At 42.2% G+C, this 24,506-nt stretch overlaps 1 protein-coding gene across 1 annotated transcript in view; it reads left to right on the top strand.

Annotated features, from left to right (window-relative positions):
* The first annotated feature begins 20,630 nt into the window (after nucleotides 1-20,630).
* Nucleotides 20,631-24,506, top strand: part of fgl1 (fibrinogen-like 1) — a 37,215-nt gene continuing 33,339 nt past the window's right edge. Inside the window, exons 1-2 of the mRNA XM_078548465.1 lie at nucleotides 20,631-20,778; nucleotides 20,922-21,000. Of these exons, the coding sequence (XP_078404591.1) occupies nucleotides 20,932-21,000 (69 nt within the window). The 5' untranslated portion in view covers nucleotides 20,631-20,778; nucleotides 20,922-20,931. The remainder of the gene's footprint in view (nucleotides 20,779-20,921; nucleotides 21,001-24,506) is intronic.

Here is a 24,506-nt window from a genome sequence, read left to right as displayed (position 1 = left end):
CTTGGCTCTTGTGCACCCCTCCATGTACCCATCGCCCTCACCGATATCCAGGGTGGAAAACCGGTTAGTGAGCAGGACCTCTGGGGACCCCTGCACTACCTGCCTGATTCTCTCAGACTGCCTGGTGGTCACTCATTCCCTATCTGCCTGCTTGCCCCTAACATGCGATATGACCACCTCTCTGAACATGCTATCCACATAGTTCTCTGCCTCACGATGCACCTCAGTGACTCCCGCCGCTGCTCAAGCTCTGAAACACGAAGCTCAAACTTACGCAGCTGGTAACACTTCCTGCACACGGGCTCGTCTGGGTCACGGGAAGTGTCCATGACTCCCCACATGCCACTTGGTTGAGCTGTCCTGCTATGCCTCAGCCTTAAACTTTTAAAATACTTTATTTACTTTAACTTCAGTTACTTTTACTTACTTTAACCTCACTCTTGTGCTATTAACTATAAACTTGAGGTTAGTAGAAATTCTTTGCCCTTACTCACAAATCAGCTCCCTCTCCTGTGCCTGTAAATTCTTACTTTCCCATGGGGATATTCACTGCTTGAGTGAGCTACTTGTGGAACTCAGCCCCATTAAGGAGTTACTGCCTTCTGGAGCAGGGAGAGGAGAGAAACTTGGCAAGGAAAATAAAATAAAACCTATATTTTTTAATAAAAAAGTATTTCTGGCAGAGTAGAATGTCTATTTATGCAATTTGAAGTTTTTTGGTGAAGTTCCACAATTGTTAGTAATTTAAGCAAATGATGAATCTTCATTCAGTACATCCACTGCTTTTGAAATTGTACATTTTGGTGTTTTCTTTACATAGAATTAACATCAAAGGATTAATGGGTAAAGAGCAAACACATTGACCTCGTCTGGAATTACATAAACATAGATGAAAATACTAACAAGTAAATTCAAAACAGCTGGTCTGGCTTCCAGCTTTAACTGTGGTCAATTATAAAATGTTCTTTTTTTCTAGCTGGAGAGTAGTGTGAATACAGGGTCGTGTTTTCCAGACTTCACTCCACTGTTGAGGAAAGTGTACTACAATAACTTCTGGTAGAGCAATATCTTGGGTCTGTGTAAGTAAAAATGAACATTTTTGGAAAGACTAGAGAAAGAAATTTCAAAAAACATCTCTCAGAGGAGATTTTCATATTTTCCATTTATGAACCAAAATGCAAACTCAAGGAGACCCACCTTGTGGGTTGAACAGTCAAAGGCAAATACTTGATTGATAAATCTGACAGAGATGTCGGCAGCTAGCTGCCCTTGAGCTGAAGGTGGATTGGCAATCTTTATAGTTCTGAATGCCAATTCTGCTTTTTGAACATGATTCAAAAGCTCAATTAGCCAGGGCTCAAGTTGCAGCCCATACTGTGGTTTAGTGGTGTCTTGAAGAATAGTGATTGAAACTCAATGCAAAAAAGGATGCCCAGCCAAGTGCAGCTCATTGCAGCCACTGGAATTGAAGTCGTCGGGTCTTAATTTGGAGCTTTCCATCGAGGAAAGCTGAGAAACTAGGTCTTTATGAGGTAGAATACTTATAAACAGCGAATATTTTCTTTTATTGAGAAAAAAATTCCTAGTATTTTCTTGGGTCACTCTGGGTCAATATTTTAGACTCAAAACCAATTCCCAAGTTATGGAAATACCCCTTATATCCTCATTCAGGGTTAATTCTCATCATGCATTTTCAGTTACTGCTTCTCTTTTATTTCCTGTGTTATGCATTTGAACTTGTTGGAGAACACTGTGTGCTCCCTGTGCGGGCAGGGGTAGGGGTGGGGTTCCCTGAGTCGGGAGTGCGCTCTGTTGCGTGTGCGCATGAAAGAGCGCAGAAAACTCCCTGAGGCACAGAGGTGCTTCAGGGAGATAAGTTTTAAGGTTCAAAAATTTCAATGCAAAAAAAAATTAAGACATGTCCCCTCATGTGACATTGTCACATGAGCTGGGACATGTCAATGAACTTAAATGAAAACATTTACTTAATTTACAATCCCTTCATGAAACCTCATCCTGCCTGTGGATGAGGTTCCATGAAAATGCGAACGCTGCCTGGGCTCTTCACCTGCCTGCCAACCTAAAGGTTGGATGGGCAGCTTTCTCAATAGCCTTAATTAGTTAATTAATGGCCTTAACAGGCCTTTGACAGTTCTGCGGGTGTGCACCCACCGAACTGAAAATCTAAATGATGTGCAGTGACGTCGGGACGCATGCCCGACATCACCCCACGTCATTTTACGCCTTGGTGAGTAGGCCCCGTTCCCGCTCGCCGAGCCAAAAATTCTCCTCCCTGTGCCATGATTTCAGCCACATCTTGGCCTTATTCATGCTTGCTTACATGAATTTAATAGCTCACATAGTCATGCCTATTAAAATGGCACGCCTTTTCAGTTCTCCCACCACTAGCAGTGACATTCTTGCTGCAAAAGATGTTAAGGTCAGAAACATGCACAGGTATTATGCACAATTCACTTGTGCCTGTTGCTTCCACTGAAGGCAGTATGCAAACTTGGTGCTGCCTCTTCATTTAAATGATTGATTGTACCATGCAACCAGCCCTAATGCACTGTTGAGTAGTGTGGGTTTTATTCGCACCATACAGGTGCCAGGCAATGACCATCTCCAACAAGAGACAATCTAACCATCACCCCTTGACATTCAATGACATTACCATCACTGAATACCCCATGATTGATTGTACCCATGCAGCCAACCCTAAATGCACTGTTGAGTAGTGTGAGTTATATTCGCACCATATAGGTGCCAGGTAATGGCCATCTCCAACAAGAGAGAATCTAACCATCGCCCCTTGACATTCAATGACTTTACCATCACTGAATCCCCCACTATCAACATCCTGGGGGTTACCATTGACCAGAAACTTAACTGGACTAGCCATATAAATACTGTGGCTACAACAGTAGGTCAGAGGTTAGGGATCCTGTGGCAAGTAACTCACCTCCTGACTCCCCAAAGCCTGTCTAACACCTACAGGGCACAAATCAGGAGTGTGATGGAATACTCTCCACTTGCCTGGATGAGTGCAGCTCCCACAAAACTCACCCAGCACAAAGCAGCCCACTAGACTGGCACCACATCCACAAACATTCACTCCCTCCACCACCGATGCACAGTGGCAGCAGTGTGTACCATCTACAAGATGCATTGCAGGAACTTTCCAAGCCTCCTCCTACAGCACCTTCCAAATGCATGAGCACTACCATCTAGGGTAGCAGACACCTGGGATCACCACCACCTGGAAGTTCCCCTCCAAGCCACACACCATCCTGACTTGGAAATATATCACCGCTCCTTCACTGTCTCTGGGTCAAAATTCTGGAACTCCCTCCCTGACAGCACTGTGGGTGTACCTAAACAATATGGACTGCAATGGTTCAAGAAAGCAGCTCCTCACCACCTTCTCAAGGACAATTAGGGGTGGGCAATAAATGCTGGCTTAGCCAGCGACACCCATATCCCATAAATGAATAATAAAAAAGAACCCTTGAGCAGGGAGCATAAAATTATGAGAGACTAGCACAAGTTAAAGCTAGCACTGTGGCTTGAACAGATGCTGGAAGTTGATGTGAAACTGAGTTTGATTTGCAGCATTTTACGTGCCCGTTGGCGTCAGGGATCATGGTGGGCATGAGAAGTCAATATGGCAGGAAGGCCAAATATCAAATTCACAACATCATGAAACCAGTTTGCAATCGTCTTCTCCACCCGTCAATGGCAGGCCACGTTTCCTGCCGCCACATGTCAGGAACTTCACTGTAATACATCTGCACAACATCATAAGCCCAGCTCGCCGGAATCATCCCCCCCACGCTGGATCATCCGAGTACATCGGCGTGGTGTTTCACAACTAAACATAAGTGACAAGCACTTGGTGAGCTACATTTCACTCGGGCCTTTGAGGCTTGTTTGCCTACCTTGCTTCGTCAGCCCTCGCGGTCATCAGTGCCAGGCTTTGCAGGCAGCACAACATCATCTTTAGGGGGGCTCACGGGCAGGTCTTTACCTACCAGACCAGCCGTAAAGCAGGGGTGGCATTTCAATGGCTGCAGAGCTAGGGTTTGCCTGGGGAAGAGGGACAAGTAGCCTCAGGCAAGGGAATAGGCTGTAGGGCTAAGGCAGTATTGGGGAAGGAGGGTATTCCAGGGGGTGTGTGGGCACACATGTTGATCTGTGAAAGTGGCCTCAAGAGGTTGAGGGCTGAGGAGGCAGCCTCCAGAGGAGATGAGGCCAGTTGGAGATGTGAGGCTGCATGTGAGAGAGTGAGTGATGATGTCCCTTGAGCTGGCAGTAAGTGAGATGCCAGTAAATGGGTGATGGCTTGTGAGTGTGTGAGTTTAGAATAATAAGATGATTGCCTTACACTGGCGGCACGGACGAGATCGTTCATCCGTTTTCTGCACTGGATGGCCGACCTCTTCTGTGCAACGTTGCCACTGACCACCACTGCCACCGCCTCCCAAGCCAGAGTGGTGACACTGATGGGCCTCCCGCAGCCAGAGCGGGAGCAGAGGACAACACGGCAGGCTCCAACATGTCCAGCAGTCATCCCAGGGATGCGTCACTGATTCAGGGGGCTGCAGTCTTCTAGCCTTTCAGGGCCATATCTTCTGTGCAGCTGTCCTGGGTTGAAAGCACTGAGAGGTGTGTGCACGGCTGCAGTTTACATATGGTGTCTGGTATGATGAAGCGGCAAGGTGATAGCATGGCAGATGAATCGGAGGCCACCCACCAGCGAAATGGCGTCTTTCCCAGGAATGCATCGTCAATGAGGTGGGATTGGGATGATACGATGTGAAAAACCACCATTGCGGTCGGCAGGTGAAACGTTCTTTTTCCCACCCACTACCGCAGTTAGTGCAAATCTGGGATGATTCCACCTTAGAGTCTGGTCTCTGCATATGCTGAGTACCAAATGCCTGGGGTTAGGAGGTGCAAAGAAGGCAAGATGTCATTTGTCCACAGGGGCGAGGAGGCCCTCCAAGTAAACTATGAGAAGACAACAAGGCCAGTTAACTGTGGCAGCCAATGCCGTGAATCTAGCCCCAAGGACCTGGGAGCAGTGCCACAAAAAGTTCAGTGCCTTCACATGAATGGCCAAGGTCAGTGAATGCACCTTCAGTTGACATATCCCACCAACTGCATCATAAGTCTCATACTCTGTTCAGTTCACCACACTCCAACACTCACCTACCAACATATTTCTATCAACCATGACACATACCTAACATTCATTGCTTCACCTCCATCCTAATGCTGCAAGCCTCACACCCAAATCTTATAGCTTGCACATACCGTCAGCTATTCAACTATGACAGGCACACCCAAACACATTTCTGCACACTCACTGACACACTTCCCTCTTGTACAACAAGGTGACACATAACCAGAGGCACCTAACTGGTGTGGAACAGGTGTGATTGCCTTTCTTTAACCTCATGGAGGAGACGGTGCTCACCATCTTGGAGTGGACATGACTGAGGTCATGGCTAGCAGCAGGGTTGAAACTATCAAAGATGATGGCATGCCCATACCTCATCCTCCATCTCACATCCCACTTAATTCCATGTCATTTCCAAATCTCTTCTCAATTACAAGTTGCAGATGGTGTACTACTTGCTAATTGTTTCCTAGCCACATTCCAATAATAGCTGTAAATCAGGAGGTGGAGGGGAGAGAGGAACTTGGTGAAATTACAATCATTAGGGAAGCGGTTCTGAGCAAATTGATGGAGCTGCAGGCTGACAAGTCTCCACATCCAGATGGACTTCATCCTAGGGTCTTAAAAGAAGTGGCTAATGAGGTAATAGATGCGTTGGTGTTAATTTTCCAAAATTCCCCAGATTCTGGAAAGATTGCATCCGACTGGAAAGTAGCAAATATAACCCCTCTATTCAAGAAGGAAGGGAGGCATGTTAGGAAATAAAGATAGTTTAAGTAAGTTATCTTTGTATTTTTTGAGTGTTAGGAATGAGTTTTAGCTTTAATGTTTAAGTTTGATTTGTATTTCTATATCTGTGTGTTAAAGGTCAAATTGAGTTTTAGTTTCACTTTAAAAGGGTGCTTGCATTTCTAATGAGAGTTTTACAGCAAAGCTAAGTTAAGCAAACAAGAGTAGAAAAAAAGTGCTGTTACCCAGCAACAGGGGTCCAGAGAGGCATGTCTCTCCCACAGACACACACACAAAAACTAAAAAAACAGCAGGACTCCAGAGAGACTGGACACTGGGAGAGGGAGCTGCAGATTTCCCAAAAGAACTAAAAGGTCCCAAAGCCAAAGGAGTGAGACAGAAACAGGGTATAGTCCCAAGCAGACCTTCAAGTCAAAGGAAGGAGAGGAACCTGGAAAAGGTCCTGTTAATGAAGTTAAGAGTGAGCGGCAGAGAGAAAGGCTGCAAGCTTCAGATTTAAAGAGACAAAAGCCGCAGAAATCTTATTTAAAGCATGAACAGCCTGCAAGAGGCAAGAAGGTCCAAAGGGATAACTGAAAGTCTGTAACTCTTTGCTATGTGCATGTGAAACAATGGTACTGTTGACGGCTGAGTCGATGAGAGACAGTGTGTGGAAGATAGCTTGAATGCATATGGTGACCCAGGGAAGAGTAACATCAGAAGGAGAGTTTGAAACTCTGAAGGTGAACCCTTGCGGAATGTGGCTTAGAGAAAGCATTGGTTTTGGAGAAGATTCCAAAACGAGGTCTTGGAGAGTGGAGATTGGAAACCCTCGTGTGAAAGATGGAGTTCAGTGAGACTGTTTGGCCCATGGTGTGACAAACATCTGGGGACAGTTGAGGAGAGATCCATAGCATCTAGTTGAGGTGACATCTGTCACTTGGTTTCAGAGTGTGGTGTGTCTGACCACAAGGTGCCCATTGGTTTACACGGACTGTGTACTTGCTGTGAACATTAAAGTATAAGATAGTTTTGTAACTTGTGTTATCCTTGCAAATCTGTATATATCTGTAAAAGATATATTTGTGGTTGAAGGAGTATTGTAATACAGTTAGCTTTTCTTGTTGAATAAATGTTTTATTCTTTTGTTGAAAGTTCATCAGCTGACTCCTGTGAATCTGTTCAGTAGCAACTGTCCACGTATCTAAACAAACGAATAAAAGTTAGGATCTATACAGCTGGGTTCCACCCTGGAATCAGACTTGTCCAGGGGTAATCTCAGCTGGGATCATTATAGGTGGAAAACAGGAAACTATAGGCCAGTTAGCTTGACGTCTGTCATGAGGAAGGTGTTAGAGTTGATCGTTAAAGAGGTTATAGCTGGGCACTTAGAAAAGCTCAAGGTAATCGGGAAGAGTCAGCATGGTTTGGTAAAAGGGAAATCATAGATAAAAACAAAAAACTACTGCGGATGCTGGAAATCCAAAACAAAAACAGAATTAGCTGGAAAAACTCAGCAGGTCTGGCAGCATCGGTGGAGAAGAAAAGAATCGACGTTTCGAGTCCTCACGACCCTTCAACAGAACTGTTGAAGGGTCAGTTCTGTTGAAGGGTCGTGAGGACTCGAAACGTCGACTCTTTTCTTCTCCACCGATGCTGCCAGACCTGCTGAGTTTTTCCAGGTAATTCTGTTTTTGAAAAGGGAAATCATGTTTAACCAATTTAATAGAGTTCTTTGAAGGAGTAACATGTGTGGTGGATAAAGGGGAGCCTGTAAACTTACTGTACTTGGATTTCCAGAAAGATTTGATAAGGTGCCACATCAAAGGTTATTGCGGAAAATAAAAGCTCATGGTATAGGTGGTAACATATTGGCAGAGTGTGCATAACTGGGTCATTGACTGATTGGCAGGATGTGATGAGTGGAGTCACACTGGGGCCTCAACTTTTTACAATTTACAACAATGACTTAGATGAGGAGAGCGAAGGCAGTGTAGCTAAATGTGCAGACGACGCAAAGATAGGTAGGAAAGTCTGTTATGACGAAGATATGAGGAGGTGGCAGACGGATATAGATAAGTTGAGTGAGTTGGCAAAAATCTGGCAGATGGAGTATAATGTGGGAAATTGTGAAATTTTTCACTTTGGTAGGAAGAACAAAAAAGCAGAATATTACTTAAATGGTGTATGGCTGCATAATTTCGAGGTGCAGAGTGATCTAGGTATTCTCGTCCATTAGTCACAAAAAGTTAGTATGCAGGTACAGCATATAATCAAAAAGGCTAATGGAATGCTATCCTTTATTATGAGAGTAATTGAACATAAAAGTAAGGATGTTATGCTTCAGTTATACAGGGCATTGGTGAGACTGCACCCCGAATACTGTGTGCAACTCTGGTTTCCTTATTTAAGGAAGGATGTAAATGCATTAGAGGCGGTTCAGAGGAGGTTTACTAGTTTGATATCTGGAATGAATGGGTTGTCTTTTGAGAAAAGGTTAGATAGAACGGGTTTGTTTCCACTGGAGTTTAGAAGAGTGAGGGGTGACTTGATTGAAGTATATAAGATCCTGAATGGTATTGAGAGAGTGGACGTGGAAAGGATGTTTCCTCTTGTGGGTGAGTCCAGAACTAGGGGGCACTGTTTTAAAATTGGGGGTCGCCTTTATAGGACAGAGATGAGGAGAATTTTTTTTTCTCTCAGAGGGTTGCATGACTTTGGAACTCTCTGCCTCAGAAGGCGGTGGAGGCAGGGTCATTGAATATTTTTGAGGCGAAGGTAGATAGATTCTTGTTAGGCAGGGGACTCAAAGGTCATCAGGGGTAAATGGGAATGTGGAACTTGAAACACAAACAGATCAACCGTGATCTTATTGAATGGTGGAGCAGGCTCGAGGGGCCGAAAGGCCTACTTCTGCTCCTATTTCATATGTAAGTACACATGTTCATATGATGCTGTCGGTCAAAGGGGATGTAAACTGCTGCACCTATGTCTGGAAGCAAGTGTGCAGAATCCTTGAAGTCAGAACAAAAGTTTTCAGTTAAGTGTCACACCATGCCCTGTAGACTTCAGCAATATTAAACAACTTGGAAACTACCAAACATTTCCACAATTGCAGCAACAGCCAGCAGAAATCAATCAACAACTCATCTGAAATTAGTTGATGATTCCTTTAGATAGTATTGTTCTAAGGTTCTTGTGCTGCTGAATATATATGCAGCTGTGCACATTAAAGACAGGGCGCTAGCTGGTTGACAGGGCCCTCAACCGTGTCCGGCCCATCTCCCGCGCATCCACCCTCACACCTTCCTCTCCCTCCCAGAACCATGATAGGGTCCCCCTTGTCCTCACTTATCACCCCACTAGCCTCCGCATTCAAAGGATCATCCTCCGCCATTTCTGCCAACTCCAGCATGATGCCACCTCCAAACACATCTTCCCTTCACCCCCACTGGCAGCATTTCGCAGGGATCGTTCCCTCCAGGACACCCTGGTCCACTCCTCCATCACCCCCTACACCTCAACCCCCTCCCACGGCACCTTCCCAGGCAATCGCAGAAGGTGCAACACCTGCCCCATTTACTTTCCCCCTTCTTACCGTCCAGGGGCCCAAACACTCCTTCCAAGTGAAGCAGCATTTCACTTGCACTTCCCTCAATTTAGTCTACTGCATTCGCTGCTCCCAATGCGGTTTCCTCTACATTGGAGAGACCAAACGCAGACTGGGTGACCGCTTTGGGGAACACCTTCGGTCTGTCCGCAAGCATGACCCAGACCTCCCTGTCGCTTGCCATTTCAACACTCCACCCTGCTCTCATGCCCACATGTCCGTCCTTGGCCTGCTGCAATATTCCGGTGAAGCTCAACACAAACTGGAGGAACAGCACCTCATCTTCCGACTAGGTACTTTACAGCCTTCTGGACTGAATATTGAGTTCAACAACTTTAGATCATGAACTCTCTCCTCCATCCACACCCCCTTTCCGATCCCCCTTTTTCCAATAATTTATATATATTTTTCTTTTCCCACCTATTTCTATTATTTTTAAATGTATTTCCATCCATTGTTTTATCTCTACCTTTTAGCCTATTTCAATCCCCCCCACCGCACCCTCACTAGGGCTATCTGTCCCTTGCTCATCCTGCTTTCTACCCTTAATGTCCCCATTAGCACATTTCTTAGCTAATATCACCACCGTCAACACCTCCTTGTCCTTTTGTCTATGACATCTTTTGACAATCTCCACCTTACACTGGCCCTCTATCCAGCTCTACATGTCCCACTCCCCCTTAAACCAGCTTATATTTCACCTCTTTTCTATTTTTCCTTAGTTCTGATGAAGAGTCATTCGGACTCGAAACGTTAACTGCATCCCTCTCCGCAGATGCTGTCAGACCTGCTGAGTTTTTCCAGGTATTTTTGTTTTTGTTCTAGATTTCCAGCATCTGCAGTATTTTGCTTTTGTATTTGTGCTAGCTGGAATGTTGTTCTCCAAAATGGCAGTGCTATTGCCAAAGCATCATTACACACCAATCAATGTCACAATCTACTACACTGCATACTTCCAATTGACACTTCTTGTCCACACGCTAATGCTCTGGCACAACAGAAATGTATGCGCGAGCTACATGCACCATTTTGGAAGCAAAACAGCATCCATGCCAGAAAAACAAGTGAAACACATCTAAATTTTGCAACCTAAGTCTCCTAGCTATATTATGGAATTTGACTTGCTACCACTGTCATATTTATGTATTTAATGTATTTGCTACTTATATTTCATTAAGTCTTTTTTAATTTTGCTATGTTATCTTTTTGATTCAGCTTCAAAATGGGCTTGAGTCATCAAGTCAGCCTTCAGGATAACAGGACAGCATTGATGTGGCCTGAAGTACTGAAATTCAGCTTCTGGGGGACCTGGCCAGTGGCTTTTATTTAATTATTTTGTTTTCTGTCAGTACATGTAATTAACTCAACTTTGTCTCAATCATCTAACTATGCAATATAATTTGGCTTCTTTGCTCTTTCTGGGCTTTTGTCTTTACCAGGCCCCCCTTCTATTTATGCAGGCTCTTCAGTCTGCTTGGGGCTTTTTTTCCTTTCCATCCTCCTTTTCAGCCAACCTTCTTTGGGCCTTAATCTCTCCCAATTTCCCACCCAACCATGCTGGGATTTCAATTGATTTCTAAACCTGGTTCTGTGCATTAGCTGAACTCTTTACAATTCAGTGGGCATTTCTACACTACTGTAAAAATCACTCCTTCTGTCAAACAGTCTTTAGCAGCTATCCTGTAATTCGGATCTTAAAACGTCTGACATCTTCTACGCTAACATTTCCATTTCCTGTGTGTGAGTGCCAAGGACAATTTGTGGGCCACCATGCAATGGTCACCCAGCTCCCCACTTGTAGTCACAGCTGTTCCTGTGCCTGCTGAGAACACTTGTGCACCTTATGAAAGCCCAAAGATGTTAAGGCTAAAAGTAATCCCAGCGGGGAGATTGAACCTTAAACCCATCTTTGTTCATGTCAATGAAAAGTCATTCATTTTAAAAAAGAGATGATTTGCTGTTGCTTATCTCTGAGCATAGCAAAAGCTCAGCCTGGTGGCTGTTTACAGTTTGAATCTCTCCACAACTCTATTGGCATCTACAATCTGAAAAAATAGTTTTCTGACTAGACCCAACATTAACATCGACCAAGCATGGTCATCTTGCAAAATGCTCATCTGCAGAGTTTTCAGTTAGGAAGTGTTATGGTTTGGGCTCTGTGAACACCATTTTCCTTCTAACAGTTACACCAAGTTACTGAGGAATTGACTATGCCCCTCTTAATCAGGTATCATATGTAATGTATTTTATGCCTAAAGCAGGAAATTACCCAATTTAGCAGTAACATTGCTCACTAAAATTTGCATAACATTCCCATTACATCTCCTATCAAACTGGAATCAAACATGATACACACCTCATGCAGAGTTGAACTAATAATTAGATTTAAAATACTGACAGATGTAAACATATTGGGAAAATACCTTACAGTCAAATAATTGTATAAGAAAGATCAGAAACAGACCACAGATGAAGAATTTATTTTTTTCAAGCTTTGGACTTTCTCAAAATTAAAAAGTAAAGAATTGAACAAATGTCTTGCAGCTTTTCTTATTGTTTTTTGAGAATGGAACTATTTAATTAGTTGAAATATATGACCCCATTCCTCTCCCTTTCTGAACAACAACAGGAATATCTATGTAAAGCTTTTATTGTAGCAAACATCACAAAGATGCTTTACAGATGGGTAATCAGACAAAATGAACGCTGAGCCAAAGAAGAAAACATTAGTAAGGGAGACCAAAAACGTAGGTTGAAATTAAAACAAAAAAAGAAAATACTGGAGATGCTTAGCAGGTCAGGTAGCATCTGCGGAGAGAGAAACAGAGCTAACCTTGCAGGTTAATAACTTGTTATATGTTTTAAGGTTGATAATAAAGTAAGAAGGTGAAGTGGAGAAGTGAGCAGGTTTGAAGAGGGCAATACAGCATGGAGTGTAGATGGCTAATGCAAGGCCTCCAAAGGTGGCAAAGTGATGGGGAGAGGATGTTCACAAGATGACAGAGTTGGAAGAATGCTGAGTTCTGGAAACCTAGGTGCAACATTTGTAGGACTGGAGAGGTTACAAAGATGAGGGGTGAGGGAAGGCCATGAATAAATTTGAACATAAAGATAGGAATTTTAAATTGGAAGGCATTGGGGGACCTTGTGCCAATTTACATAGAATCAAATGGGATTTTAAAGCATAGAAATAGACTATGCAGTTCAACATGTCTATGCAACAGTTTCTGTTCCAAAAAAGCCTCCTCTCACCTTACTTCATCTTGTCCTACTAACATAGTCCTCTGTAGCTTTCCCCCTCATAAACTTACCCAGCTCCCCTAAAATGTGTGTAACCTATTTGCCTCAACTACTATGTGTGGTAGTGAATTTCACATTCTCACCACTCCCTGAGTAGAGAATCTGTTTCGCCAAGAACAGAGATGATGGTGAATTAGATTTGGAAGGGATATGGATAACAGAATTTGGAATGCAGTCAAATTACATTCTGTGTGTTGACAACAAGAAGTTGTAAGTATGGCTGGTTAGAATTTCAGCCTGTCATTTTGCAAACCAACTGATCTCATCCTAAATTTTGGGACAGGATCATTATAATATTCAGGGCAAGTTGTCCGTGCCAGATGAGACAGAACAGAGGTGCCTGACCTGACAAGCCAGCAGAAAATAGGATTATGCCTCTTATTGAGTCAAACATTTAAGTTCTTAAGAATCTTCACTATTTTGGTGCAAAATCCTCATAAAATTAGTTAATTCCATTCTCTCACACTGTACCTTTTCTTAATTTGTCTTTGATTTAATGACCAGAGACAGCTGTTATGGCCACAGCTGGTGTTAATTGCTGCACAAACCAAATCCTGGAGGGAAACTTGGCTTATGGACCATACCCTTTTTTTTGTATTCTGAAAATGAGAAGAAGATGTATCAATCTCAGCAGTAAGAGGTCCAGTAACACTTCTGGGATTTTAAAAATTAAAAGTAAAAGCTTTATAAACAAGAATAAAAGAAAACTTAAGCACACAAGTTTACAGTTACACAATTAGGGTTAGTCTTACAAAGCATACCCAAAAAAAACCTCTCTACTTGGTCGAACCCACAAGTAAACATCTCCAGGCAACGCTCCCTTATAGATGTTAAGTATAAAAGAAATCCAGTAATATTACACAAGGCAAACTACTGTAATTTCAATAAAGGCCCATCACATGACTTCTACCCTCTTCCACTCTGTAGTGGATTCCACTTCAAAATAAAACTGCATTTCTGGCTTGACTGGATGGTTAATTCAAACTGCACCTCCTCCCAACCCAAATCTAATAGCTCCCTGCTCAGCTCCAGCTATCTCCCTATCTTACCTCTCCTCAGTAATTCTAAAATACCTTTTTTTCCCTTTTTATCTCTGGTTCCATTGTTCTCACGCCTCTTTGAAACTCAAATCCTTCCAAATATAAAATCTTCTATGGCTCTATCTTGTCTTTGCTTTTGGGTCAATAAAATATAATACTACTACTTACGTATGGAACTCATGCAAAATGCAAACATTTTTCTTGTCGCCTCTGACTCCCCTTTGATATTCAAATTCTCAACGTATTTTAAAATGCAAATGTTAAACCTAACCCATTTATCTGTGCCACAAACTTAACACCTCTATCCTTTTCATGTTTCAAACCCCCCAGACAACCTGACTCCTATCAATCTCTTGCACAGCTTAATTAAACTACACACACACACATACACATGCACACAAACACCCTTCTTTACAGAATAACACAATATTCCCCAAAAGTATTTTTAAAAATAACATCCGTTCTCACATCTCCCTCCTTAGCAAAAAATGAACCATTATAATTTCAAAAAGATGGTTTCATTTTTCAACTCATTTCTTATTCCTTACTACATTTAACCATACAAACAAATCTATTGACCTATGGTGTACATGTATTAACCATGAAAATATATACACAAGTCTTTTGTAAAAATAGAGTTCATTCCAGTCCATTCTCCATTCGGCAATATCCAAGTTCTTTTGAATTTTAAACTCTTGACAACGCATCTTCCATCAAATTTTCTCACCCAGCCATATGTATAACTTGTAAATTGAATGGTTGCAATAATAAAATCCACCAAAGCAGTCTTGCATTTCTGTTCTGAAACTTATCCAGAAACTTCAGAGGATTGTGGGCAGTATACGTAACTGTCTCAGAAGAATTGTTTGCAACATATACTCCAAAATGTTGCAAAGCTAACAGCAAACTTAAAGTGTCTTTCTCTATAGTTGAATATTTATTCTGATATACATTCAGCTTCCATGAGAAATATCCTACTGGCTTCTCAATTCCTAGTTTATCTTCTTGTAGCAACACAGCACCAACACTGACTTCACTAGCATCAATAGCCAATTTAAACTGCTTTGTACAATCAGGTGCTAATAGAACAGGTATAGTTGTTAGTGTAGCTTTCAAGTTATCAAATGCATTCTGACACTCCTGTGTCCATTGAAATTTTCTGTTCTTCTTTAATAATCCAGTCAGTGGAGCAACTATACGGCTGAAGTTTGGCATGAATTTCTGATAAAATCCACTCATGCCTAGAAATCTCAAAATTTCCTGTTTTTTTGTAGGCGCTGGGAATTCCACAATAGCTTTTACTTTTGCATCTCATGGGGCCACTTGACCATCTCCAACAGTGTGGCCTAAATATGTAACTTGCACTTTCACAAATTCACTTTTAGCCAAATTTCCAACAAAATTGGCTTCCTGCAGTCGATCAAGCAGTTCCTTTAAATGTTGTAAATGCTCCTCCCACATTTGACTGCAAACTATCAAGTCATTGATACAAACAGCACAATTGCTCAGTCCCTCAATCACTTTGTTGGTAAGTCTCTGAAATGTTGCTGGTACATTTTTCATACGAAAGGACATTATTTTGTATTGATATAAACCATCCAGTGCCACAAAAGCTGATATCTGTTTTGCACTTTCTGATAAGGGTACTTGGAAATATCCTCACAGCAAGTCAATCTTTGTGATAAACATTGACTGTCTCACTTTCTTGATACAATCCTCCTACTGTGGTATAAGATATGAATCTGCTATTATTACTGCATTCACTTTTTGGCAATCAATCCATAGTCTTTGTGATCCATCTGGTTTCGGCACCACTATAATGGGTGAACTCCAATTACTGTAACTGGCCTCTATGATGTTATTTTGAAGTATAATTTCAATTTATTTCTGCACTTGAGCTAATTTTAGTGGATTTAATCAATATGTGCATTGTCTTATTGACTTTGAATTCCCCACATCAACATAATATACAGCTAAAACCATTTTCCCCAGTTTATTTCCACAAATTGCTTTGTGTGAGTGCAATATCTCTTTTAAATCACTCTGACACTTTTCTGGAAGGTAATCCAATATTACATCTGGATTCTTAAGCACTTCCTCACTGTCCAATTTAATCAGAGGAAGATCTATTTCAGAATCCTTAATTACCACCCTTATTTCCTCACTTACAATTACCAGTACCTCCTCCTGTTTATTCTCCCTGTAAAAGTATTTTTTGAACATAGTTACATGGCACACTTACTGACTCATCCTTTTGTCTGGGGTATTTACTACGTAGTTTGCCTCACTCAGTCTCTTTTCAATATGCTCTGGTCCACTAAACATTGCCTTCAATGGTTTGCCTGACACTGGCAACAATACTAACACTTATCCCCCAGCCACAAAACTATGAGCTTTTGCCCTCTTATCTGTGTTTGTCTTCATCACTTGTTGATATATCTTTACATGTTTCCTAGCTAGCTCCCATGCCTTATTTAATCTCTATCTGAATTTCATCACATAACCCAGGAAAGTAGTTTCAGAACTTTGACTCATTAATTTCTCCTGAATCAATTTGAGTGGTCCCCTTACTTCATGACCATAAATTAACTCAAAAGGACTGAACCCTGTTGACTCATTAGAGGTGTCCCTAATGGCAAACATCAAGAATGGAATCCCTCGATCCCAACTATGTGGATAGCTTTGACTATATGCTCTAGTCATGGTCCTTAAAGTCTGATGCCACCTTTCTAAGGCACCTTGTGATTCAGGGTGAAAGGGTGACGACCTAAATTGCTTTATTCCTGGGCTGTTCATTACATTTTTAGACAGCTGTGACATGAAATTTGATCCCTGATCCAACTGTATTTCTTTTGGTAATCCATACCTTGTAAAGAATTTGGTTAATTCCTCTACAATCACCTTTGCTGTAATTTTCCTTAAAGGTATTGCTTCTGGAAACTTGGTAGACACATCCATGATTGTCAGTGAGTACCGATTTCCACTTTTATTCTTAGGGAGGGGTCCTACACATTCAATTAGGACCCTGTTAAAATGTTTCTCAAACACTGGAATTGATATTAAAGGTGCAGGCTTAATCACTGCCTGAGGTTTTCCTATCACCTGACATGCGTGACATATTTGACAGAACTTGGCTACATCTTTATGCAGTCCCAGCCAATAGAAATGTTTTTGTATCTTAGCTTAGGTTTTCCTAATTCCCAAATGTTCAGCCATTCGAATTTCTTGAGCCACTTTCAAAATTTCAATCCGGTTCCCAGATGGTATCACTACTGGTGCACTATCACCCACTTTTCATCTGTCAGAACATGAGGCGGTCCCCATTTCCTCATTAACACATTGTTCTTAATATAATAACATTCTAGAATGTATTCTGCTTCTGTTTCAAAATAAGCTGTCTGATATAAATGCTTCATACCTGAATCCTTCTGCTGCAATTCCGCCAACTTCAATGAACTAAACACCTTAACCTCATTCTCTTTCATCTTCTCCTCCTGAGTAATCTTTTCCAAAAATTGATCCAGCCAACTGAACTTCAATATCCTCCCCCTGTCCTTTAGATTCCTCCTCTTCCTGTTTAAACTTGTGTGTTTACAATCTTGTCACCACACAATCTGGAAACAATCCAGGATGCTCTTTCTGTAACAAGTCTGTTGATTGTGTCTGAACAGGCTAATCTACTACAGTAGACATAGTCAATATCTGTTATCCAGCTATATCATCCCCTAGAATAAACTGAACCCCTGCATGGCAATTTCTCGACCACACCATCAATCACCTCTCCTGTTTTCAAATCACTTTTTAAATTTATCTTACAAAATGAAACAGGTTTAACTTTGCTATGGGTTCCCTTAATTAATATTTTGTCATGCAACAACCCTTCTGGGCAACAGATAACACTCTTCCATAACACTAAGGACTGGCTAGCCCCAGGATCCCTTAAAATTTTAACATCCTTTTCTGCTCTTCCCTGTAAACATGGATATATTCTCCCTTCGCACATAAAATCTTTAAACACCTTTGCAACCTGCCCTTCAGAATTCCCTTGGATAAGCTGTGAATACATTCCCACTTCTCTAGCTATCACTGATTCTTCCTGTTCCACCTTTACAAAACCCACTGGTTTTTCTTGCCTCTGGATCTCAGAGCCCACAGTACTCTTACTTACGAACTTTTCTGAGTGCCAAACGGTTCCAGTTTAACCTCCAACAACTTGATCTTGTGTGTCCAGCCTTATTATATCAGGTAATATATCAGTTTCCTACATTCAACTCTACTTTCCACCTTTCCATCTTTAATAGACTGGCGTCCTTCGGTTTGATCTTTATTACTAACATTTTTTACAATAACTAGGTTTTCTAGATTTTCAACTTCCCTGCTGATTTCCATATGACCCTTTTCCTCCACTAAACTGTCTGTGTGAAATATTATACGTATCAGCTAAAACAGCAGCTTCCCTGATCTTTTTGTTTTGTCTTTCATCTAAATATGTCTTAATGATTACTGGATTGCTATATTTAAATTCTTTCATAATCATAACCTCTCTTACATTTTCAAAAGTCCTATCTAGTTTTAATGCACTGAACCATTGGTCTCAGATCGTTTCTTTTTCTCTTGCAAACTGTACAAAAGTCTGATTAAGTCTTTTTCTTAAAGTTCTAAACTTCAACTGATAAGCTTCAGGGACAAGTTCAAGAGCTCTTCTTTACTAGCTCGTAATCTGCAGACTGCTCCTTTGATGAGCTAGCATACACATTCATTGCTGTACCTGAAGAAACACTCTGTAACATGATAGTTCAAGCATCTTTTGGCCAATTCAATTTCATAGCTAGCTTTTCAAGTTAGGTAAAATATCTTTCAACTCCATCCTCTGTAAATTAAGGCACCAACTGAAGATTTTTAGTTAAATCAAATTCCTCAAAGGAATCAAAATCACCATCTGAACCACTCTTTTTTCCTTCATTCAAAGTTCACTTTAGACAATTCATATTGTCTGACTTTGTTCTCTCTCTGAAGCTCTCTATCTCTTTTCCTCTCTCTTTCCTCAATTGATAACTTCTCTCTCTGAAGTTCAGGTTCAAGCTTTCGCATTTATATCTCTTGTAGCCTTTTTTTCCTTTTCCTGCTCCTCCTTTTCCCATTGAAGCTTTGTTTCTATTTCTTTTAATCTGTCTTACTCTTTTCCAGTTTTGTATTTTCTCTTTCTTTCTCCTTTCTTTTTAACTCGAGTTTTTTTTTATTACACTTTCTTGTTCTCTTTCTTCCAATTCAAGCTTTTGCCTTTCTCTATCTCTTTCTATATCAAGCTGCTTCATTTGCAACTGAAGTCTTACTACCTCCAGCTATGACACAATGGTTTCAGGTGTCCCTTCCTCCAACTTTAAATGCTGGGTTAGTACTTTAACCATATTAGCCTTACAAAATTCCACTTTTATTTCTACTTGCACTTTATCTTCTAATTCTTTCAACTGAGTTTTAGTCAAAGATTTCAGATACTCCACAGTTACATTTTCCATTTCCAGAAAAGTCATAGCAATTGCCAAACTTATTCTGCAGTCCAACCACTTTAAACCCCTCAACACAAAACTCCTGAGTTCAGTGTTCTTCTCGTACTCGTATTCCTTGGATTCACAAACTCCAACCCAATCAGGGAATTTTACTAATCCCGCAAACAGCCCCCAAATTTGTTATGACCACAGCCAGTGTTAATTGCTGCACAAACCATATCCCAGAGGGAAACTTGGCTTATGGGCCATACCCTTTTTTTTGGATTCTAAAAATGAGAAGACAATGTACTGATCTCAGCAGTAAGAGGTCCAGTAACACTTTTGGGATTTCAAAAATTAAAAGTAAAAGTTTTATAAACAAGAATAAAAGAAAACTTATGCACACAAAATTACAGTTACACAATTAAGGCTAATCTTACAAAACGTAGCGAAAAAAACCTCTCTACTTGGTTGGATCCACGTGTAAACACCTCCAGGCAACACTCCCTTATAGATGTTAACTATAAAAGAAATCCAGTAATATTACACAAGGCAAACTGCTGTAGCTTCAATAAAGGCATACCACATGACATCTACCCTCTTCCACCCTGCAGTGGAATCTGCTTCAGAATAAAACTGCTTGTTACAGCCCAAGACTTTTCTGGTTTGACAGGATGATTGGTTCAAAATGCACCTCCTCCCAGCCCAAAGCTAACAGCTCCCAGCTCAGCTCCAGTTATCTCCTCAATAACTCTAAAATACATTTTTCCCCATTTCATCTCTGGTTCTAGTATTCTCACACCTCTTTGAAACTCAAATCCTTCCAAATATAAAATCTTTTGTGTCACTATCATGTCTTTGTTTTTGGGTAAATAAAATATATCCCCACTACTATTTACCTATGGAACTCCTGCGAAATGCAAACCTGTTTCCTGTCACCTCAGGCTCCCCTTTGATATTCAAGCAAACTCTCAACTTATCTAAAAATGCACATGTTAGATCTAACCTATTTACTTGTACCTCAAATTTAGCACCTCTATTATTTTCTTATTTCAAACCCCCCAGACAGCCTGACTGCTATCAATTTCGTTTCCAACTTAATTAAATCGTACACACACACATTCCCCCCCAGCCTTCTTACCTAATTTTATTTCTGTGTAAAAACTTAATCAGCTCCAGCTATCTGTGCACTGGGGTATGTTCCATCTTTTGTCTTCCTCTGTTGCGGTCACCCTCGCGTCTCCTTGGCTCTGCTGACCAGTGCTGATATTTTGACAAAGGCCTTGGAAAAGATTCCTGCCCACTGACTCACCAGAGAAAAAAAACCACGGACCCTGAAAGCAGCTGAAGCTAAAACTCTTCTGGTCCGCCACAAGACTCGTAGCCACTTGGAGTTTACAGGAGTTCTGTTACATCCATTCTCAGGACGCTGTAAGTGTTTTGTCTTTGCCTTTTGAACAGTTAGTCGAAGTATAATTTGGTTGTTTCCCTGTTATAAATCTAAAATCTAAGTCTCGTAATAATGGCCTTCTGTGGTTCATTTATTTTTCTTTTAATTTTATGTTTACAAACAGAAATTCCGAAATGCAGCGTGTCTTGGTTTGTGTGTATTCCCTGTTGGTGTGCAGCTTGTTGTTGGATTGTTGTCGCTCGGTAAGTGAGTACAATGTGATGGAAAGCGGCTACGTGCTTTTGCTATTTACTTCGTTCATCTTCTAAGAAACCTCAAACTCAAGCGTTGCAGTCTTAAAGCAAAATACGCCGCTAAGTTATATGTTGATTCATAACATCTACAATACTAAGATAGGGTGGCAATGCGTTTTGCTGAAACAGAAAAGAGTGGACGTGGATGGAAAGCTGTGCCAGATGTTTTCTATTGTAGAATGGGGATCTAGCACCGACATTCCAGTCACAAACCGCGCTGACCTCGGCCTTATCTCCCCCCACCCCCTACCCCGATCCTTCTCCCCTCGCAACTTGGGAACGTTGCATTTGTAAAGAGTGAAGGAGCTGCAGGGAATGAATCACGCCGTCTGGTCACTGCCCGGAGAAATTGCACAGGCAAGAGAGCAACATTCCTATCAAGGAATTATCAGTACTTTGGGGAGATGTAACTGTCCAGTGTCCATTTTTGTTTTCATAACGAGCAAGTGACGGAAGGTAGCTAATTTGCTTTAGCTCATGTCGCAGCATGCTGTGGCTTTGTTGTTTACCCCTGGCTGCTACAATGACAAACAAATGCCCCATTATGTATTCAGAGATATCTTGAACATCAGTTAGTGGGATTTTCAGCTTGGTGCAATGTTTCTGGCCATATCTTCTTCTGAGTTTTAAACTTTTAGTTTTCTCCATCACACCAGGAAAGGAATGGTCAGTGGAGATTGGAGTGACTCCCCAATGACCAGAACCTCAATTCCTCTTTTCCTGTTCCAGCGGGAGCCCATGTTATTACAGAGCTAAAGATTTGTAAAGTTGACATTAGTTTTACAGCTGTTTAACATTAACTTTAAAAATATGATTCAAAACAATTTAAAGAAATATCAAATGCAACAAGAGAGAACCTGTTGTTCATTTTGGATTTTTACATTAATTTTCCATGAACTAATATTTTAATCAGTTCAAGATTCAGAACTTTGATGATCACAGTTATACAAAATAATTTGCTTATATCTGCCTTAAATTCAATCGGAAGAGAAATGCAATGGCAAAAGACTTTGTTGCCCTTTATGGCACTGCAAAGTTCCCGTTTTGGCATGATAAACAAATACATTTTGCAGGACACATCAACACAGACAAGATAAAAGCAAAATACTGCGGATGCTGGAAATCTAGAATAAAAACAAAAACACCTGGAAAAACTCAGCAGGTCTGACAGCATCTGCAGAGAGGGATACAGTTGACATTTCGAGTCCGCATGACCCCTCATCAGAACTAAGACGTATAGAAATGAGATGAAGTATAAGCTGGCAGGGGGTGGGGGGGTGGGGGGGGACAGGTAGAGCTCGATAGGGAGCCCGTGATAGGTGGAGGCCAAGAAGAGACGGCCAAAGATGTCGTAGACAAAAGGCCAAAGGATGTTGATGGTGGTGATATTATCTAAAGGACGTGCTAATGGGGGAATTAAGGGTAGAAAGCAGGACAAGCTAGTGGCAGATGGCCCTAGTGGGGGTGGAGTGGGGGGAAGGGATCGAAATGGGCTAAAAGGTGGAGATGAAACAATAGATCGAAATAAATTTAAAAATAAAAGGGAAAAGAAAAATATATTTGCAAAAAATTATAAATTATTGGTAAAAGGGGGATCAGAAAGGGGGTGGGGGTGGAGGAGAGAGTTCATGATCTGAAATTTTGAACTCAATATTAAGTCTGGAAGACTGTAAAGTGCCTAGTCGGAAGATGAGGTGCTGTTCCTCCAGTTTGCGTTGAGCCTCACTGGAACATTGCAGCAGGCCAAGGACAGACATGTGGGCATGAGAGCAGGGTGGTGTGTTGAAATGGCAAGCAACAGGGAGGTCTGGGTCATGCTTGCGGACAGACCGAAGGTGTTCCGCAAAGCGGTCACCCAGTCTGCGTTTCTCCAATGTAGAGGAAACCGCATTGGGAGCAGCGAATGCAGTAGACTAAATTGAGGGAAGTGCAAGTGAAGCGCTGCTTCACTTGAAAGGAATGTTTGGGCCCTTGGATGATGAGGAGGGGGAAGTAAAGGGGCAGGTGTTGCACCTTCTGTGGTTGCATGGGATGGTGCCGTGGGTGGGGGTTGAGGTGTAGGGGGTGATGGAGGAGTGGACCAGGGTGTCCCGGAGGGAACGATCCCTGCGGAAATCTGCCAAGGGGGGTGAATGGAAGATGTGTTTGGTGATGGCATCATGCTGGAGTTGGCAGAAATGGCGGAGGATGATCCTTTAAATGCGGAGGCTGGTGGGGTGATAAGTGAGGACAAGGGGAACCCTATCATGGTTCTGGGAGGGAGAGGAAGGTGTGAGGGTGGATGCGCGGGAGATGGACCGGACACGGTTGAGGGCCCTGTCAACCACCGTAGGTGGAAAACCTCGGTTAAGAAGGAAGACGTGTCAGAGGAACTGTTTTGGAAAGTGGCATCATCAGAACAGATGCAACGGAGGAGAAGGAACTGAGAGAATGGGATGGAGTCCTTACAGGAAGCGGGGTGTGAGGAGCTGTAGTCGAGGTAGCTGTGGGAGTCGGTAGGCTTGTAATGAATATTGGTAAACAGTCTATCACCAGAAATTGAGACTGATAAGTCAAGGAAGGGAAGGGAAGTGTCAGTGATGGACCACGTGAAAATGATGGAGGGGTGGAAATTGGAAGCAAAATTAATAAATTTTTCCAGATCCAGACAAGAGCATGAAGCGGCACCGAAGCAGTCATCGATGTACCGGAGAAAGAGTTGTGGGAGGGGCCTGAGTAGGATTGGAACAAGGAATGTTCCACATACCCCATAAAGAGACAGGCATAACTGGGGCCCATGTGGGTACCCATAGCCACACCTTTTATTTGGAGGAAGTGAGGCAAGTTTAAGGAGAAATTGTTCAGTGAAAGAACAAGTTCAGCCAGACGGAGGAGAGTAGTGGTGGATGGGGATTGTTCGGGCCTCTGTTCGAGGAAGAAACGGAGAGCCCTCAGACCATCCCGGTGGGGGATGGAGGTGTAGAGGGATTGGACGTCCATGGTGAAGAGGAGGCGGTTGGGGCCAGGGAATTGGAAATTGTTGATATGATCTAGGGCATGAGAGGAATCGTGGATGTAGGTGGGAAGAGACTGGACAAGGGGAGAGAGAATAGAGTCAAGATAGCAAGAAATGAGTTCCATGGGGCAGGAACAGGCTGTCACGATCGGTCTGCCGGGACAGGTCTGTTTGTGGATTTTGGGTAGGAGGTAGAAGCGGGCCGTCCGAGGTTGAGAGACTATGAGGTTGGAAGCTGTGGAGGGAAGATCTCCAGAGGAGATGAGATCAGTGACAGTCCTGGAAACAATGGCTTGATGTTCAGTGGTGGGGTCATGGTCCAGGGGGAGGTAGGAGGAAGTGTCTGCGAGTTGACGTTCAGCCTCTGTGAGGTAGAGGTTAGTGCGCCAGACAACAACAGCACCACCCTTGTCAATGGCAAGCATGACCCAGACCTCCCTGTCGCTTGTCATTTCAGCAC

Source organism: Cetorhinus maximus, chromosome 1, assembly GCF_964194155.1.
Source record: "Cetorhinus maximus chromosome 1, sCetMax3.hap1.1, whole genome shotgun sequence".
Lineage (NCBI taxonomy): Eukaryota > Metazoa > Chordata > Chondrichthyes > Lamniformes > Cetorhinidae > Cetorhinus > Cetorhinus maximus.
Note: the sequence above shows the minus strand (reverse complement) of the source record. Positions and strands in the feature narration are given on the sequence as shown.